Source organism: Tiliqua scincoides, chromosome 4 (genome assembly GCF_035046505.1).
Source record: "Tiliqua scincoides isolate rTilSci1 chromosome 4, rTilSci1.hap2, whole genome shotgun sequence".
Taxonomy (NCBI): domain Eukaryota; kingdom Metazoa; phylum Chordata; class Lepidosauria; order Squamata; family Scincidae; genus Tiliqua; species Tiliqua scincoides.
Window position 1 is genome coordinate 68,277,413 of NC_089824.1, and position 20,339 is coordinate 68,297,751.

General features: G+C 40.4%; 1 protein-coding gene across 2 annotated transcripts in view; it reads left to right on the forward strand.

Annotated features, from left to right (window-relative positions):
• TSHZ1 (teashirt zinc finger homeobox 1) overlaps positions 1-16,535 on the forward strand; it is an 87,133-nt gene extending 70,598 nt beyond the window's left edge. For both annotated transcript variants that reach the window (XM_066624145.1, XM_066624146.1), the window contains exon 2: positions 12,014-16,535. In XM_066624145.1, coding sequence (XP_066480242.1) covers positions 12,014-15,198 — 3,185 coding nt within the window. In that variant the 3' untranslated portion in view covers positions 15,199-16,535. The remainder of the gene's footprint in view (positions 1-12,013) is intronic.
• Positions 16,536-20,339: the final 3,804 nt, after the last annotated feature.

The following is a 20,339-nucleotide window of genomic DNA, read 5'->3' on the forward strand; positions in this document are numbered from 1 at the left end:
GATCCTCCCCTCTCTCCCACATTATTTCCACCCACTTATTGGTGGCCAATGCCACTTGCTGTTTGTGGCAGTGGTGTGGTAGCATGTGAGAACATATCGCATTTTCCACCATTGCAAGCCACATAGATGGGGAATAGGATTGGGCAGTTGGTTGCATTCCTATGTACCACAATTAAGAAAGCCCACTGATAAAAATATATAGTTATTAAATATCTGCAGACAGTAAGTTTGAGTATTGTCATAAAACTAAACTATATCTGGTGGACCAATGTAAAAATTGGTTCATACCATAAGCTGAATGTTTGCTCTTAAAACCATTTAAGTTCATGATATATTCTAAATATTTTTTAAAAAAATCTGTTTTTACAAAACTGGTGGACAATGTAGTTTATTAGTACATATTGTAAACCACCTTACTTGTCAGCCAAGAGCAAAGGATGCAAAATGTGACAGTGAGTGTTCTAGAGATGGAATATAAATCAGACACAATTAAATTACTAAATAATTTGGAGATTTCAAAGTGCACTTTGCACTTCCATTTGTTCTGATGACTTGCACTTTTTACAACCATCCAGGATTTTATGAATAGTCTTTAAGGCATCTATCACCTCCTTCCTCTTCATTTTCCAATGGGCAAATTTTCACAGGAAGGAGAGTTGCAACACGGACGCCTGCAGTAGCTGCTCCAAAAAGATTGCTGTATTTTCATTGACATGCAGTGCATTACCATAATTGGCTTTTCTACATGATAGGAGAGAGGAAATAATAATGTCATTTTATTTACAGCCAGAGTGTCGCTTTATGAGACTTCTCCAAGTTTCTGCCATGCTGTGTAGGTCAAATGACATCTTTTGATCAGTCCTGTCCAAAGATATCAAAGCTGAGTGGCATGTAATGGAGACCTAGTGACAAACCAAATCTAGAAAAGAAATAAGACTGCCAGTTTCCCATTAAACAGCCTGCTAAACAGCACAGCTTCCCTGTGTCTGCTACGAAACTACTCTGACCACCTAAATCAGGAGAATGAAAGGAGGCTGAATTGGACATTAGTACTGCAAATGACTGCCGTGATTGCCACTATTTCCCTCCTTCCCCCCTCCCCAAAAAATCAGCAAGCAAACCATGCGAGTTACAGTTAGACTGGTCTTCTCCCGTTTCATTTATGTTCTGCCACTTGCTGGTTTTCTGATCTGGTTTGTTTAGGTTTGACATCAGCCAAATGGTGTAGCAGGATATCTCTGACAGATATTCTTACTGATTTAACAAGTAGCAGACCTTTGCAAAGATGGCTCTTCTAAAGCAAGATTTCATCCTTTTTTTTTTTTTGAACCATCTCTCTCTCCCCCCCTTCATCTCCTGTCCTCATTTTTTTATTATTGTACTTACCACACACACACACACACACACACTACAGTTGTGAACTCTTACAGGGTTGGGGATGTAGCTACATGTAAGATTGCATTACACAAAGGGCATCTGTATCTTTTTTCCCCCCTTGTCCTTTGCTAGCTTTTAAAACAGGAAATTAAAGCAATGAGTTACTATGTCTGCAGTTACAGTGGAGATATCACGGTGGTTTTCCTCAGGGAAAAATTCTTAGAATTGGCCAAATCTCAAAATCTTTACACTGTTTTCACTCAGTTCGCAGCAGAGGACAATTCCTTTTAGTAAGTGGGAGTTTGCCAAAGTGAGCACAGTGTTCAAACAGCATGTGCCAATATTCCTATCAAACATTCAGGGACATACTGGAAACTGGAGAGGGGATCAAAGTTAAACATAATTGGTTAATAGAGCTTTTGCATTATTTTAAATTTGGCACTTAGCACATCTTGTAATACCATACTGAGAATACTTTTGGATATATTTGACAGAAGTTATCTTGGCTGTGTTTTATTTCTTACATTTTTATACCTCTTCCTCTTTCTCTAAAGAGCTCAGGGTGGTGTACGCAGATGCTCCCCTCCTGTTTTCCTCACAACAACCCTGTGAGGTAGGTGAGGCTGAGAGAAAGTGACTGGCCCAAGGTCACCCAGGAAGCTTCATGGCTGAGGGAGGATTTGAACCTGATCTGAGTCCACCTCCCAAACCACTACACCACCCTGGCTCTCTAGTTTTAGTGCTAGTATTCATTGCAAGACATAGTTAATATTTTCTACTGTGAGATGTATTACATAGTCATTTTTGTGGAGGTAGAAGGATTTGTTAAACTACAACAAAAACACTGAGAATGTTTTTCTCTGCAGTCTCTCGAGTTTCTCTTCTCTCCTGCAGTATTGTTTTATTGTAAATTTTTATGTTTCATTTTGTGAAATTCAATCTAGGTGTGTAGGAGACCCGGTGACATCCACTTTTGCAATTGCAGTTTACATAGGCAGCACTCTTCTGTGATAAAAGCAAAAACAACAGCTAGAAACTGAGCCAACAATCAGACTGTCAGAGGTCCCCAAGTCCAATGTAACTTCAGAAACCTGAACATATAAAAAAGAGCTGGTAGCACCTTCTGCAGTGATGCTATCTGTGATTTGCGTAATTTGATCCAGCGTTTGATCCATACAAGTCACTGTATCTGAAGTCATTGGAGTAGGGAAAGAAGGATGGAATTGGAAACAATTAGGTGACTGCAGCCTGGTGCCATTATTCAAAATGATTGGGAGTTTTGCTGTTGATTTCAGTGGACTTTGCCTTTGGTATTTAAATGCATTTTTACACATCTCTCAATTAAAAAAAAATTCTGACTCTGCACTTAATTTTCTCTAGAATAAAAGAAAAGGTGGAATAAGAGAAGTGTTGGAGATTTAGGGCTTCCTTTTTGCCCTTATTCCAGCTTAGTAACTTTCTGATCACTAAACTTTGAACACACTTCACACTTCACTGTTAGTTGATCATATGAAGCCGGCTTAATATTAAGACCATTCTAAGCCAGAATTGTGGACTCTTAGTAGTCGTGACTCTTCAGGTTATTAGGCAAAAGTCTTTGCTAACCCTGCTACCTGAGATCCCTTTTCAACGGGAGATGATGCAAATGGAGGCTGAATTCCATGTGCCTGCTGATTTCACTTCTCAAGGAGCCCCAGGCATCCTGGGCCTGGAGTCTTTGTCATCCTGATCTCTGGTGCTCTCAATAATGCAGCAACCCTTTGCTCGACCAAAGTGTCACCTGTCTAGGTGAGTTGTGCCATTCCCTATCTGAAGTGACAGCCATCTTTGAGTACCAGCATCTTAACTGACTTCTCTTTCATCATCTCTGTTAGAGAAATAACATTTTCGACAAGATGCTTGGTCTTCTTTGTTCCTTATCGCCCCTCTTTCCTTTCCTTTGACCTTTTAACTAGAGCACCTGATCAGGGAAAAAAATTATTTAAAAAAACAACTACATATTTGGTTCAGAATAAAATGAACTTGAGATGAGACAAAAGAAAGGAAGACGGCAAAATGCTGATGCTGGAAGTTAATGAATCTGGTAGCAGGGTGAACATTATTGATGTTGGATAACATGCTCTAACAGCTTTCCTTCTTCAACTCCATGTAAAGAATGTATGGCAGTCAGTTGTGTGGCAAGATTCTAACATCTGTCCTGCCCTATAATAGTAATTTGTATAAGTAATGGGAAACAGGTTAAATACTTTCATTCTAATGTTGCCAGCAGGGATGAAAATGAACATTTCACTCGTGAAATATTTCTGCGAGAGTAGGAAGGTGGATGGTCTGATTCATCTGTAGCTCTGTTTGGTGATCCAAACACTAAGGGAAATGTTTGAGTGTATGGTTTTTTAGGCAGTGGATTTCTCCTATTAGATCTTTTTGTGAGAATAACCCAGTGTGTAAGCTGCTTGCATCTCCATTTATAAACATTGTCTAATAGCACAAATTGAAAAGAGACGGTAGAGAGAGGGTGAAAGGCTGAGAAATGATTTTATTTGTATTTTTCTTTGTGTTCTCATCTAGTTCATTTACAAGAACTGTTGGTGTTTTTACAAAGCCTTTAGTTACCAGTTCTTGCTTCAAAACAGAAACAGCACTTGTATGTTGACTCTTTTTTAACCTTCTGGTAGATTGTTTGCTTACTAAATTGTACTCCATTTATTATGAACATATTTTGTTGTACAATGTTTGCACATGTGCATGTGCGTGTGTGTACAGATGTACACACCATCCTTGCTGCTCTGATTATTTACAGACAAAAGTCTGTAGACTGGTGAACTAAATATCCAGACTTTTTTTTATACAACTGTGTGCACGCCTACATGTTATGTAGTAGTATAGTTCATTGTCTTGTGTGCACTAACGCAGATTGGTCAGATTTCACTGTTTGTGTGTATTACTATCTTGACAAATTCTTTTGCAAATGGCTTGAAAAATATATCGAAGTCCGTCCTAAATCCACAAAATTCTTCTATCTGTAATCTGAGGTAGATCTACAACCATGAAGTACTTGAAGCTGAAATGCTTGGGCTTAAGCCAGTTTATTAACCTTGAGGTCAATATAGCTAAATTGGCTGAAATGCTTGTATTTCACAGAGCATTGGATTTAGATTTTGTGTAAATGTGTTTAAGTGTATTACAAACGTGTATATTTTCTATGCAGGTGGAGTGTTTCGTAAACTGGGTAGAGAAAGAGAAGACCAAATTATAATTTTATGTCTACATAGATACATAGGCTTGTCAAGTAGAAACATGGAGCAGAAATACCTTTCAGCTTGAAACCTGATTTTTACTGGTTGATAGTGGCATTCATTGGAGATTATCTTGAAATCTTTCAGAGGCAGAAAGGGAGCAGTTGCATATATTTTGTGCCGACAGATGAATATTCACAAATGTATATGATTTTATGTGTGCATGTTGTATTGAAAGTTCTGCTTCAACAAAGTGCTTATTTACATCTGAATGTCTCATTGATTTTCATTTTTCCCAACTATGGACACAATCTACCAGGAATTTCTACCAGTAGGCCCATTGAAGTGAATGCCCAAGAATACAGATGTGAGGTGGTTTGTGCAACACATGAGATGCTTTCAAATACAATTGCTATATATACTTTGGCTAACCAGAATTAAATCTGGTTCAGTCCCTTCTGTTAAAAACTGCATACTGATATGCCATTTGAACTTATTTACTTCAGTTTTAGACTGCCTTTCTTAGAGATCAAAGCGGTATAAGAGAGATAAGAATAAAATATGAACTCATTATTTGATCAATATCTATATTAAATAACATTAAAACCAATGAACAATTACAAAGCCAGAAAGGTCTTATTAAAAAAACAGGCTGCCTTGGGTACCCTTCGGGGAGAAAAGCGGAATATAAATCGAATAAACAAACAAACAAACAAACATATTTTTATGCCTGTAGCCTAGGTCAGCTTCAGCCACAAAACAGTGGGTATGTGACAAAAACATGCTTAAGCTGAATTTACAATATTGAAATTGAGCTTTAAATACCTGCCCTCAATAAATAATTATTTGCCATTGCTGATGTGTATGAAATTTAATCTAACTGAATTGAGTAGTTACAAATATGGCAAAATATGTATCCATACTGAAGTTATTGGCAATTGCCCTATTGATTTTAGTGGTTGTGGATTGCACCCAAATACAGTGACTGTTTTTGTTCCTCTTAAATAATCTTTGTGGAAAACATATGTAGCTAATGTTCTGAATTTATGTGGAAAATTATATGATGAATAACTTTTTATGAAACTAACAAAGGAACAATGTGTGTTTAAAACACCATTTTAGGTGATTTAAACTCCCCTCTCCACAACCACAATCCATTATTATTTAGTCAGTTTGCTGTTGGCTTTTCAGACAATGAACTGTGTTATTTACAGAATATATCTTCTCACTGAAGCAAACACAATGTGCCATACAACTAACACAAACAATATATAGCGCCTCATGTCCACTTACATTAGAATGCACAAATTTTAATGCTGTTCAAAGATGACAGCACATCTATAGGGAGACATTGGCATCCAGAAGGCATATCATATGGGCACAGATTTTTAGCATGGTGCAATGATAGAAAAAACAGATACTATCGGTTTCTAGTTTGTTTTTGTTTTTTTTGCTGTAATTTGTAAGATTTTCCTCTTTAAAATTATAGAGATACACTGGGTTGGGGGGAAGAGAAAGAGGAGCTTGGCTGTATTGTACACTGTAATATAGTTTGTTGTGAGTATACTTTTAGATATCCTGTAATCAGACTATAGTGCTCAGTCTAAGTATTTCTCTGTGGTTACAAGATGCATAGTTAATTCTCCACCACAGTTTTAAATACCTGTACAGATGCAGGAGCAAAAGGAAAAGCTACAATGCAAAAAGTTTTAATAACAAAATTAAATGATTAGTTGACCTCACTTGCATTATTGTATCATAGCTGTGAAATGGAAACCATTTTGACTTGATAGAGAATATTGTAGCATTTCATTGAACAATATTTCAGTGAATTTGAATGAATAGCTTTTTTAAAAAAAATGTGAGTGCCTGACTTAAAGAAATAACATTGGTCTTCTAAAATACTATGTTTTATTTGTGTTAAAATTCTCATAATAGACATTATTAAATTTCTGGATTCCAAGTATTTATTTAACAATGACAAAAGTATTTGTGTGAAATGGCAATTCTGCCATTTAAACCATGATAAATAAACCGTATTAGCTAATATACATCTATTTGTGTGTATCTATGTGTAATATAACAAAACTGTTCAGCTGATATAATGAATATTTTCAAAACATGGACAATCAAGGGAGAACGTGTGTTCTTGTCTTCTCCTGTATTGCATTGTAGTACGCTCTCATATTGAATACATCAGTACAAACGAATTTTGTTAATAATAGCAGAAAATGCAAAGAAGCCCTAGTTATTATTGCATGACATAAACAGTGTATAATAATGTTACAGAACGAGATAAGTATTGCAAAAGACATATGCCCCTTATGAAACATATCAGACCAAAGCAAGTCAAAAGTGGAATTTCCAAATGAAGATTGGTAATTTTTCTTTTAAATTTATTTGTGGCTGTGTTATGCTGTATGAATGACAGAAGAATATCATAGCAGCTCAGGTGATGGCTGTCCCCTCAATGCAACGGGAGATCACGAGATCCACCATCGCATCACGAGGATAAGATTGGGCTATTAACATATCATTTGGAAGCAAGTGGGGATGGGACTCCTTTGCATTGAGCCACACAGAATGCCTCAGTTGCTATTTAAGGGGTTTATATGAGACAAAGTATATGGCAGGAAATGGTCTAATGGGCAGCCCAATTCTAACTAGCACTGGTGAAGCAGGCCCATATGGTCTCCACTGTATCCAGTGCTTGTTGGGAGTAGGTTGGAGGTCTCCTTCGGGTAAAGGGATATTTGCCCCAAGGGACAAATATCCAATGGGACTACTCGGATCTGCACCAGCTAATTTGCTGGTGGAAGTCTGAGCAGCCCCATGTAGGGGGTTCATGCCCAGGAGGGAAGATAGGAGACAGCAGATGCCTGCTCTGGCAATCCTGCCCCCCCCCGGCCTGATCTGCCCCTCCGTTTCACCCACTTCTAGAAACACCTTCTCCCCCCTCCTTTTCACTCTCCCACTGTTCCTCTACTGTGTGGCACTTCACTCCCCTCTACCAGCAGCTGATCTTCTGGATGCAATGTCAACAGGGCCATGCAGGCCTCCCCTCTGGCACTGCTTGCTCTCTGGATGCTGCAAACATGCTTTATGGCACATTTGCGACACCCTTTGCTGTCATAGAAACCACTGCACCAGCAGAGCCAGCGCTGAGGATTGCACTGTTATATGAATATTTTTGGGGTGAAATATGTGATGCTGAATGTAGAGAGATTTCTCTGTAGGTTTTGTGACTGTTTTCCCCTCACAGTATATCAAGAAACATCAGCATCAGTCTGTCATTTCCCCATTTGGGAAAATGCTCCTTCCGAGCTTTCTCTTGGATGTATCCAACTTTTGTTTCTTTTTAATTGATATTTGTGTCCTTAGACCTGACACCATTCAGTACTATTTCCTTCAAAGAGTGTGTCCATTATCTATTAACAATAGTTTAATAGACAGCACATTCATTTTACATCTTACCGTTTGCCAAAATAAAATTAGATCCCAGAGATGACTTCAGAGATCTTACAACCCATTCCTGAGCTTCCTGGTGCCCACTGGAATAGCATAGCCAAAGCAGCTACTGCTGTATCCAGCAGGCACCAGGAAGCAGCCGGGTTCTCTTTGGGGGAAGGGGAATTTTGTCCCCTTCCCCCAGGGAAAGCCCCAAGCCTCACAATGGGGCATGTCAATCTGTGCTGGTAATTCTGCGCCTTACGGCCCAATTCAGAATTCAGCACAGCAGAGCTCCACCAGTCCCACCTCTCTCCCATCCTGGTTCTTCCCCCTGCCCTGCAGTTCCCCTGCCCTCGTTCCACCCTCCCCCCACCCCGCAGGGGCCGCACTGCTGCCCGGTGGTTGCTTACACCTGGCGGTGACATGTCCTGCTGGCACTGAGCCCAGCGCCTGACTGGTGTGGGCCCTGCGCCAGCACCTGCTACTCACTGGGTTCTGTAAATGTGCTTTACAGCATGTTTATGACACCCAGCACAGGCACTAGGGTTCAGCGCCAGGTGCTAGCCCAGATTAAGATGGGGCCCTTAGTAGGGTAAGGACAGAGGAAAACATATGTTACTGTACTGGTAGGTGAAAGGAAATAAAGTGGGCCTCTTATTATTGGCATGCTTGTTTTAGAAATGTTGAGTGCTGTTGAATTATGGGACAGAAGGGAATATTTTACATCTTAGCATATGGTTCTAAGAATTTAAAACAAGATTTCCTATAAAAAAAACCTAAACAGTGCTTTTAAAAGTATGAGTTTGTTGAAATAAATAGCTTTTCTGCTGAAAAATAGTAGAATTGTAGAAACAAGGCTAAAAAAATCTATTTCACTACAATGAATTACTGTACCCTTTCAGCATTTTCCTGTGTGGAAAGCATCTTTATTTGTACATGGTTGCCCTGATCTAGGTGGGGGCACTATATGCACAGAAAAAGATTTCTAGTGTGTTTCCATAACTGAATGGGAACTGTGTGGGCAGATAGGTACAGTGTCAGAGTTCGCTTTTTCAATCCAGAGCTGAGAATGCATACACAGAGGCCTGAGGTTAGAATTCCCCTGATCAGCTGTTCAGCAGAAAGAGCAGGAGGCTCAGTTCAGCTGATTGGTGAGATTTTAGCTGTTTTGAAAATGTTTTAGGCTTGCCACGGCTGCTGTTTTATGCATACTTTATTGAATGAAAGTTTATGTATAACATACTGAATACAAAAATATGTTCTGTGTAACAAACGTGTATTCCTTAAAATATTTTTTCCATGCCTGGGGAATTGAACTGTAAAGAAAATATATTCCATATCTGTATGTTCCTCATGCCATTTTTTTTTTTTACCTTGAATTACCCACAGACTCCCATACTAGCACAACTGAAATTATTTTTGTAATAAAGTACAACTTGTAGAAAACCAGAGCTATGTGCAAGAACAATTCCTACCACAGTGTGAAAACCTGCAGTTATCTTTTAGGTGCATTTAAGCCACTTCTGTAAATTGGGCCCTTGGAATAAATGTTTTTTGATATAGTGGCCATCTGCTCATGAATATCACATTTGTTAGTTAAAAAAATAGTTTGATGCTGATAAACACGTAATTTGGTAAGATTATATCATTTCACCAGGTGGCAACACAATAGCAAAGTTTGATGTTTACTGTAAGCCAGTAATCAAGCTGGATGTACCATTGCATGCTTCATGCTTGTCACTTTTAAATATTCATTTCTCATTTTATTTTTAACTGCCAAATCCTCTTGCCAGAATCATTACGTAGTACGTGCGTCATAGTTTAATAGGAAGTAAAGTTCTGTTGACCAATATTATCAGGAGGCAAAATTTCATAGGAACAAATCATATTTGATTTTGTCTTTTCTATATAATATAAATGTACCTTACTGCTAAAACTTTAGGTTAAAAAAATGATGCATGCTACTTACTGAACTGCGAGGTTCATCTAATGAACTCGCCATCGTAAACCAAAACTTCTTCAATACTTCTTTAATATTTATTGAACCTTCTATATTTATCAAGTTTGGTTTCCCCACCACAAAATATAACTCCATTCACTTCCAGCCCAATCATGAAGAGCCCAATCCTAACCAACTTTCCAGCACTGGCATAGCTGTGCCAGTGGGGCATATGCTGCATCCTGCAGTTGGGGGCAGTAATGGAGGCTTCCTCAAGGTATGGCAATGTTTGTTCCCTTACCTCGAAGTTGCATTGACCTTATGTCAGAGCGGGAAAATGGGTTAGGATTGCGCCCGAAGCCACCCAATCTTAAATCAGTGGCAGATAGCAAGGAGGCAGCAGGCTTTCACTCCAAGCCTGCCATCACCTCCTTCATTCACAAGAAGTGGATGACCCACCTCTTCACTCTGCTTCTTGTGCGGTTTTCTTGAATCCAGATGTGTGGGACTTTCAGTTTTATTTAAGGGAACAGCATGAACAAAGGAGCAAAGGAGTTCATGATCCCTTGAAATAAAACTGGACATCCCATACTTCCAGATTAGAGAGATTAGGAATGCAGTAAGGAGCTGTTTCCCCACCCCCCTGCAGAGCATCGTGGTAGTGGTGGGCAGCATCCCAGATTGTCCTGCCTCTGGTTCCATTAAGAGGATATTGTCAACAGCTGAATTCATTTGGCGTATGTCTTGCCACAGCTCCTCCCCACTGGGCCTCATGCCTGCTTGAGGCTGATTAGTTTCCCTTGTTAAACTCACAAGTGCAGCAAGCAAAAGTCAGAATCAAGTCCCAGTCCACAGATTCCAAGTAAGTCAGTCCAATCAGTTAGAGTTGCCAAACCGGAGTCCAGAGCCAATAAGCCAAGTCACAGTCCGAGGTCAGATTCCAGGTAAGCCAGTCCAATCAATGAGAGTTGCCAAACCAGGGTCCAGAGCCAATAAGCCGAGTCTTAGTCAGCCCGTCCCATCCCGTCTCCTCTCTATACTCCTTCTACAACCCACACCCCCTAGTTCCTCCAGGTGCTATTTATATACTTCTAGGTTCACTTTAGCCTCTAGTGTCTGCAGCTGTGCAGCACACCTCCAGCTACCACCTGGGCTTTCACCCTGCATTTGCTTAGAGCAAGGGGCACTGTGGACACCACACCCTATCTCCTTGGTGATATTTCCGCGATGTCACTACAGCGTATTATCTGTGAAGGCACTGACCAAAGCAGTTTACTACCACTACAGCTTTGGCCAAACAGCATAATGATCCCAAGATTGTAGATACCTAGGGAAGATGTCTTCTTTGCATACAGCTTCTGCACATACGTTGAGAATGTATGCTTGACTGCTTTTACTTTGCATGGTGGATTATGAAGTGACTTAAACCTGGTATAGTGCTTTTCAAGGAAACCCCATTAAGCAGAAAATACATGAAAACTGTGTGGGATTTTTCACTTGCACACGTTTCTCTAGTGTCCAGTATAATTCTGTTAGTCTTACAGTGCAATCCTATGCATGTCTACTCAGAAATAAGACCACCCAACCATAGCATGCAGTTTGCATTCCATCGATGCCACTGCATTGTGTAGGCAGGCAAGAGATAAGATTGGGCCCAAAGTGAGTAATCCTTCCATTTATACCTGTGATAATAGTTGTATGAAATGAACGCTGTAATCAGTTTTTTCAGGAGAACCCAGTTAATTACAGTGGCACTACCCCAGAATATGTAACTGAATTTTAGCCTTAGCAATATATACATACCTGGTTATTTTGTTAGCCCAAATATTAATTCTGGTGATATAACAGATTTTTAGCTGCAACCAGAATTCTGTGCTTACTTTGACAGGATGTGTTCATAGTGAACTGAAACATATGGAAAAATATTCTTAAAGCCTCATTCTGATTGTTGTAGAAACTGGTGATAAGTAAAGAATGTGCAAATTTTGTAACTTTTTTCCCTTTCTTTCAGCTTATGTTCCTGAGGAAGAACTGAAAGCAGCAGAAATCGATGAAGACAGTGTGGAGGATGACGGTCTACCTCTGGATGCCCAGGAAACTGAGTACATGTGCAATGAAGAATCAGAGACCAGAGAGGCTCAGAGTTACCAGAACTCCCCAGTCAGCACAGCAACGAATCAGGATGCAGGTTACGGTTCACCATTCAGTGAAAACAGTGACCAGCTGGCCCATTTCAAAACCCCTTCCTCCAAAGAAGAGAGAGAAGATCACCAGTGCTCGGACAATGTTACCTACCCACAGGACAGCTTGGCACAAATAAAAGCTGTATATGCAAATTTACTATCAGAGTCTTGCTGGTCCAGTTTAGCTTTGGATTTAAAAAAATCAAAGAGTAGTGAAAGCAACCAGAAGGAAAATACCACTAACAGCAGCTCTGGTGTCAACACCCCAAGTACTAGTACCAGTACCAGTACGAACACCAATACTAGTACTAGTATGAGTATCAGTAATACTAGTAACAGTAACAGTGGTGGCTCAGGTTATGACTGGCATCAAGCGGCATTGGCCAAAACTCTGCAGCAGACCTCATCGTATGGACTTCTCCCAGAACCTAGTCTATTCAGCACAGTGCAACTTTACCGGCAAAACAATAAACTGTATGGTTCTGTGTTCACTGGTGCCAGTAAGTTTCGGTGTAAAGACTGCAGTGCAGCATATGACACGCTCGTGGAACTAACTGTGCACATGAATGAAACTGGACATTACCGGGATGACAACCAAGACAGAGACTCTGAAAAGACCAAACGGTGGTCAAAGCCTCGAAAACGATCACTTATGGAAATGGAAGGCAAAGAGGATGCCCAGAAAGTGCTAAAGTGCATGTACTGTGGCCATTCTTTTGAATCTTTGCAAGATCTGAGTGTCCATATGATAAAAACAAAGCATTACCAGAAAGTGCCTCTGAAGGAGCCAGTACCAGCCATCACCAAACTGGTGCCTTCTACCAAAAAACGAGCACTTCAGGACTTAGCTTCACCTTGCTCACCTGAGCCAACGACGATCACCGCAGAGACCACGCTTAGCGAAGCAGCAAAGGATCAGAAGACTGCCAACCCCTACGTGACTCCAAACAACCGGTATGGCTATCAAAATGGTGCTAGCTACACTTGGCAATTTGAGGCCCGCAAAGCTCAGATACTGAAGTGCATGGAATGCGGCAGTTCTCACGATACTTTGCAACAGCTTACTGCTCACATGATGGTCACAGGACACTTTTTGAAGGTAACTAATTCTGCCTCCAAAAAAGGGAAACAGCTAGTATTGGATCCTGTGGTGGAGGAAAAGATCCAGTCCATACCTTTACCACCCACCACACACACACGATTACCAGCTGCAAATGTTAAGAAGCAGCCTGATTCTCCTGCTGGATCCACAACCTCTGAGGAGAAGAAGGACTTAGAAAAGGAAAAGGTGTCCGCTAATGAAACAGACAAAAAAATCAAAGAAGAGAACGAGGACTCTGCAGAAAAATTTGAGCCAACAACTGTTTACCAGTACCTCAGAGAGGAGGATCTAGATGACAGTCCTAAAGGTGGGATAGACATATTGAAATCGCTGGAAAATACAGTGACAACAGCTATAAGCAAAGCTCAGAATGGTGCACCTTCCTGGGGAGGCTATCCCAGCATTCATGCAGCTTACCAGCTTCCAGGGACTGTTAAACCCATTCAGCCAGCCGTGCAGAGTGTTCAGATGCAGCCCTCGTATGCCAGCAGTGTAAAATCGTTGTCTTCAGAACACAGTGCACTGATCCATTCCCCAGGCAACCTAACACCCCCACCTCACAAAAGCAATGTCTCTGCAATGGAGGAGCTAGTGGAGAAGGTCACAGGCAAAATCAATATAAAAAAGGAGGAAAAACCCGCAGAGAAAGAGAAATGTTCTCCAGTCAAGCCATTGTCTCCTGCTGCTAAAGAGAACAAAGATTTTCCAAAATCAGAGGAAATCAACAAGCAGCAGCAGCACCACCACCAAAAGAAGAGTCCTGAAGCAGAAGTTCAAAAGGTCAAAAAGGACAGTCCATCAGAACCTCACGTACTTAATGGTACCGAGCCACCTAAAGCAAAAGTCACAAATGGCTGTAATAACTTGGGTATCATCACAGATCACTCGCCTGAGCCATCGTTCATTAATCCACTGAGTGCTTTACAGTCTATCATGAATACCCATTTAGGCAAGGTTTCTAATCCTGTAAGTCCTTCTTTAGACCCTTTAGCCATGCTGTATAAAATTAGCAACAGCATGTTGGACAAACCCATTTACCCAACAACTCCGGCCAAGCAAGCTGATTCTATTGACCGGTACTATTACGAGAACAGTGATCAGCCTATCGATTTAACAAAGTCCAAAAACAAACCTCTGGTTTCCAATGTGACTGATTCTGTCTCATCTCCTCTAAGGGAGAGCGCCCTAATGGATATTTCCGACATGGTAAAGAACCTCACGGGGCGCTTGACTCCCAAGTCTTCAACTCCGTCTTCCGTGTCGGAAAAGTCCGATGCGGATGGAAGCAGCTTTGAGGAGGCGCTGGATGAACTGTCACCAGTACACAAGAGGAAAGGTAGGCAGTCCAACTGGAACCCTCAGCATCTTCTGATTCTTCAAGCTCAGTTTGCTTCTAGCTTGAGGGAGACTCCTGAAGGCAAATATATTATGTCAGACCTAGGCCCACAGGAGCGGGTACATATCTCTAAGTTTACTGGTCTTTCCATGACCACAATTAGCCACTGGCTGGCCAATGTGAAGTATCAATTAAGGAGGACAGGTGGAACTAAGTTTTTAAAGAATTTGGATACAGGGCATCCTGTTTTCTTTTGCAATGATTGTGCCTCTCAATTCAGGACTGCTTCTACGTATATAAGTCACTTGGAGACACATTTAGGGTTCAGTTTGAAGGACCTGTCCAAATTGCCACTCAATCAGATTCAAGAACAGCAGAATGTTTCAAAAGTCCTCACAAATAAGACTTTAGGCTCACTTGGAATTGCTGAGGAGGACTCGGGCTCCACATTCCAGTGTAAGCTCTGCAATCGAACTTTTGCAAGCAAACATGCAGTAAAACTGCACCTTAGTAAAACACATGGCAAGTCCCCAGAGGACCATCTGATCTATGTAACTGAGTTAGAAAAACATTAGTGTCCAGGTAAGCAGCCAGGTATGCAAGTGACCACAGGAACATTGCACTAAACTTCTTCATAGTACTGCACTAGGCCTGACCTGAGCCTCTGAAATCAGTCTTACTTTTGTTGCTGAACTGCCTATCTGGACCTTGGTTTTTCTTACATACATTTTGTAGTTATATTTATATGCTCTTTGTCTGATCTGTGCATGTTTTTTTAAAATCTCCTTTTTCTTTTCTTTTTCTTTTTCTGTGAGTCAAAGTCTGACCTTTATTTTCAACATCTGTCCTTGATGTTAAGCTATCTTTTGTAGAATATAGTGGGAGACGCTATTGAGAGACGTTAATTTAGCCGTAAAGAAAGACACAAAGAACAATAATAAAAAGACATCCTAAAATTACAAAGTTGCCATGACAATAAAGGTCACAGAATCCTGTAGTGTCAGTTTTTTAACCCTCTGAGGACTGTAATAGCATTTCTGTGCCTTTCCCAAAGAGGTTTTTCTTTTAGAAGCATTTCATTATAAGCAGTCTGTGTCACAAACAAAACTTATATTTAAGTATTTTTTAAAATGTCAGAAAAGCTTCTTTTTAATTGTTTATTTGATTTGTGAAGAAAAGACGCATGCAGTTCTTTGAAGATGATGAAAAGCTATCAAGTGCTCAAGGGGTTAGGAAACCACAACCATGTTTATGAAAATGAAAATAGCAAACCAAGTTGCCACTATGCCCAAACCCTTTGGATGCTGAAAATTGCCACCTGGTTGGCAAAAAAGTATGCAAGTTATTAAAAAAAATATGTAAAAATGCTTCTTTTTTTCCTGTAAGATATTGCAGTTTATAGTTATTTACAAATGTAAGCTTTGGTACAAGCTGACCTTTCTATGGTGTGCTGCATTGGTACATGAAAACAAAAACAAAAATATGGGGCAAGTGTTGGATTCAGTTCCTTGTAAATTGCCAGCATCAGCTTAGGAAAAAAAACAAAACAAGTACATGTTACATATCGTACCATTTTAAACTGTTCAACTTCCTTTGTACCTTCCAGCTGTATGCTTTCTCTTTTAACTTTTTATATTGTCATTTTATATTCAATTTCTGTGTATATAATGTAAAACCACACTTTTTTGAATAAAATTTAGTTCCTGCAGTTTGAGTTAGAGAAATTTTACTGGCACCTGCATCTTCCCAGATGCATGTACTCAAAGGAACTATCTGACAAAATAAATAAATAAAAATAAAGCAAGCAATGCACTATGAATTATACATTTGGATGTTTTATCATTAATATTGTACAGTACATTTTTTTTTGGTTCACACAATTAAATCCACTGTTTTCTCAAGTGTAAAATAAACCCACATGCAGTTCTTGATTTATGTATATTGTGATGTCGTCATTATTTTGCCTTTGAGGTCTTCATTCCAGCAGTGAGAGATTTCAGCTAGAAGTATGTTTGGAATCATTTGTGTATTCCAACACGCTCCATTCTGTTATCTGTGTATTAGTCATGTTTCACAATGCTGTTGCAGTAGTTTTTAGATGTTGATAGATATAAAATAATGTGGTTTTGACACTTAAGTATAAGAATTCTATTTCTCACTGAAAAGTCAGTCCTTTGACTTTTGCCCTGCTTATATATATATATATATATATATGGCAGTTGTCTAATCACATGACTAATTCGTCTAGTGCAGCCATTTTCAACCACTATGGTCCACAGGTGTGCCACAGGAATTTGGGGAAGGTCATTTATTGGTAGGGCCAATGGGGGATGTGAGCCCCCCACTGACAGCATGATGTGCTTTGCCAATTGTCAAAAACCCAGTGATGTGCCTTGATAATTTTAGCGCCTTGTCAGTGTGCTGTGAGATGAAAAAGTTTGAAAATCGCTGTTCTAGTGAGTAAATAGCTCCCAGTCCATTCATTCAGCCTTACCTTGTCTCAAGGCTTGTTCATGTAATATACAGTATATTCAAAGGGTATATATGTTGAACACTTCCCAAAGGTATATTAGAAAGTAGAGCTTTATTAATGAAGTAGACCAAGCCCGTTTCCCTCAAATCCTTGACGTTCCTGTTTACATGTTTGGGTCATCTAGCTTGGCATAGTGTAAAATTACTTACTATCTGCCATCCTGGAAATCACATTCCTCACATTAGCATCTTCCCCTGGTTATAGCAGCTCTCACTGTGTATTGTGTGAGTTCATACATGGCATTACAATTGGTTAGCCACACTCACTTTCTGGAGTGGAATCCATCAAGTCATGAGTGTTGGATATAACTCATGAATCCATCTCATAAAATTTTCAGACAACCAATTCTGATGCGTTGTTTCAGTTTTATGTTTCAGTATTGAGAACCCTTTAAAAATTTTCCCAAAGAGTGCCAAAAATTATGCCTGGAGAGGTACAAAGATATAATATCATGATTTAAATTCTAACCCTCCTCATGTTATACTAATTCTAGCCTCATCATGTGACTTCCTAAATATAAGGAAGTCAGCTATTTACATTTTCCAGTCATGTTTCCAAAATACAGAGTGCAACATCCAGAAAACAACAGATTCATGACTAATATAAGTCAGGCAGCCCAACCCCCTCCTTTGCCAATGCAGTCTTGCCAACAGAACACACACTGTATCCACTGGGGGTGGGGTGGGGAAATGGAAAGATCTCAGGGTAAGTGGAAGTTTGCTCACTTATCCTAGGGAAAGCCTTCATTGCTGCCATGGGACTCCTCAGAACTACACCTGCTCTTTAGCAGGCATAAATCCAAGGCATGTGACAGTGGTGGTAAGGGAGACAGATGGTTTAGGTAGGATATTGGCACGAATACCAGCAATACTTCCTCCAATCCACCGCCCAGTTTCCACCCCTCCAGTCCCCTGTTCCACCTCTCCCTTACTTGTTTTGCTCTCGCCACTGTTGCTTCTACCATACTCATTTCTCAGCAGCAGGCCTCCAGTGCTGACACCCAGTGCAGTAGCACACCTAAAATGGCTGCAGACGATCTTCCTTCCCCCCCCCCCCCAACTGCCTCCTGAGTCTCTTGATTTCCATTAGTTAAATAACTCGCATAGGTCTGAGAAGTCCCATTGAAGTCCTGACAGCCTACAGGTCAGTAGGTAAAAAAGATTTTTACTCACCACTCCTGGGTGGTTGGGTTACTCCTCCCCCCCATAGCAAGCAGCCTGCTCTCAATCAGCAGCACTGCATGGGTTAGCAAGGGATAGGATTGGACTGGTCTTCAGTGCTCCATACTTTGAGTACTGTGACAAATAATGCCTGTGAAAGCCGCTCATTCACTATCTAGTACATGTTTTGAAAGGTACTCTGCAGACGAACCTCTGAGAGGTTTGCTTTTCAGGCAAGACTTAGAGGGAAACAACCAGATTTTAGATGGAGCAGCTATCTTTTTATACATCAATCACTTAGTAAATTTAAATGCATATTAATGCAAATCAGGAATGGTGCTCTTTGGGGGTTATTTAATTATGCCAGTTTTTTTTTGTTAAAAAAAAAATTTGCTTCCTGCCCAGTCCTGCACCAAGAAATATTTGCTTGAGAGTTACAATAATACATGGGTTCTGATATCAGGATTCCAGGATCAAGATATAAAAGCACATATGTAATGAACAACATGCAATTAATATGAACAAACCAGTAAGTGTTTGGAAAATCATCTTGTAAGAGTCAGGAGCTTTACCTGGATTCTTTAATATCCATAGTAAACACTGATTTGCGAAATACTGCTCTGGATTTAAAATCCAAGGTCACAACTGAATTCTTCTGGAGCAGCTGAGTTTTTGACTAGCATAAACTGATAGTGTGTCCATGCTTTTAATGTAATCGTTTAATGACAGAATTATACTCATTAGTCACTGAATGCTTTTAGCCTTACTATGTATCTATGTGGATGGTGGGGGAGTATTTGAAGTATTTTTCTTCATTGGTTGTAATGTGTTTCCTAGGGGAATCAGGTCATTTATACACACGTGCGGTCACACTCCTAGGTCTTAGGAGTGGAAAAGAAGAAACAAAAATGTTGCACAAAAATGTTTTGCATGTTCAGATTTAATTCTTGTTCTGCTTAATAACTCTGGAAAACTTTGTTTACCACTTCTGTTAGCTTCTAATATGAAAGCTTCTAATATGTTAAAGGATATTTTTTGTAGTTACAGAGGTTGCATAAAGAGGGAGAAATAACTGTTTCAAAATGTGTTCCACTCTAAACAAAACAACTAAGGGCGCAGTCCTAACCCACTTTCCTGCACCACAATTTATGGGTAAGGGAATAAACATTGCCATACCTTGAGGAGGTATCCATGACTGGCCCTCCCCCCACTGCAGGATGCAGCACATGCCCCACTGGCACAGCTATGCTAGTGCTGGAAAGTTGGTTAGGATTGCAACCTAAAACAACTCAAACTTCCTAGAGATAGAGTGAGTTTTCAACATGAAATGACTCTGCCACCATGAAGATATTTATGGTATTTATGGACTTTGCTAATTCTGAGTTTTGTTGGATGAATCCTCTTATCCCTCCATCTCAACAAGTCTAGCTATATCAAGAGCCCAATCCTATCCTTTCCCCAACCTACCGATGCAGCCGTGCCAAAAAGGCATGCACTGTAGTCAGCGGGGGGGGGGGGAGTGGATCAGGAGGCTTCAGAAGAGAAATTATATTCCCTTTCCCCTCCATAAGCCTCCTGCTCGCAGTGGATCTTATTGAACCTGGACCAGCTCTGTAGCTGGTACAAGTCCAAGTAGAGAAAAGGAGCAGGGAGTCTTCTTAAAGAAGAGATAGAATTCAGTTCATGCCATTGCTGTTCCCTCCTGCACCCCTTCTGCAGCCTCCCAGCTCCTGTACCTTCCCCTCCATGCCCAGTTTTGTTCCCTTCTTTTCCTGTCTCCACCCACTGCCGCCCCCACTGCTGCCTTAACTTCTCTGGTGGGTGTGGCAGGGGTGCTGCTGTCTCCTGTGGCAGTGCTTGGAGAATGGCTTCCAACTGAGTGCAATGCGCTCCATCTGCAGCTGTTTTATGACAATAGAACTCTGTTCCGTAGTTGGGAATGTTTCCACACAACAGCCCAATCTGCAATAAGCTTGGGCTGTAAGCTAAATATCCTATCTGTGTGTTTCTGCTACATTTTAAA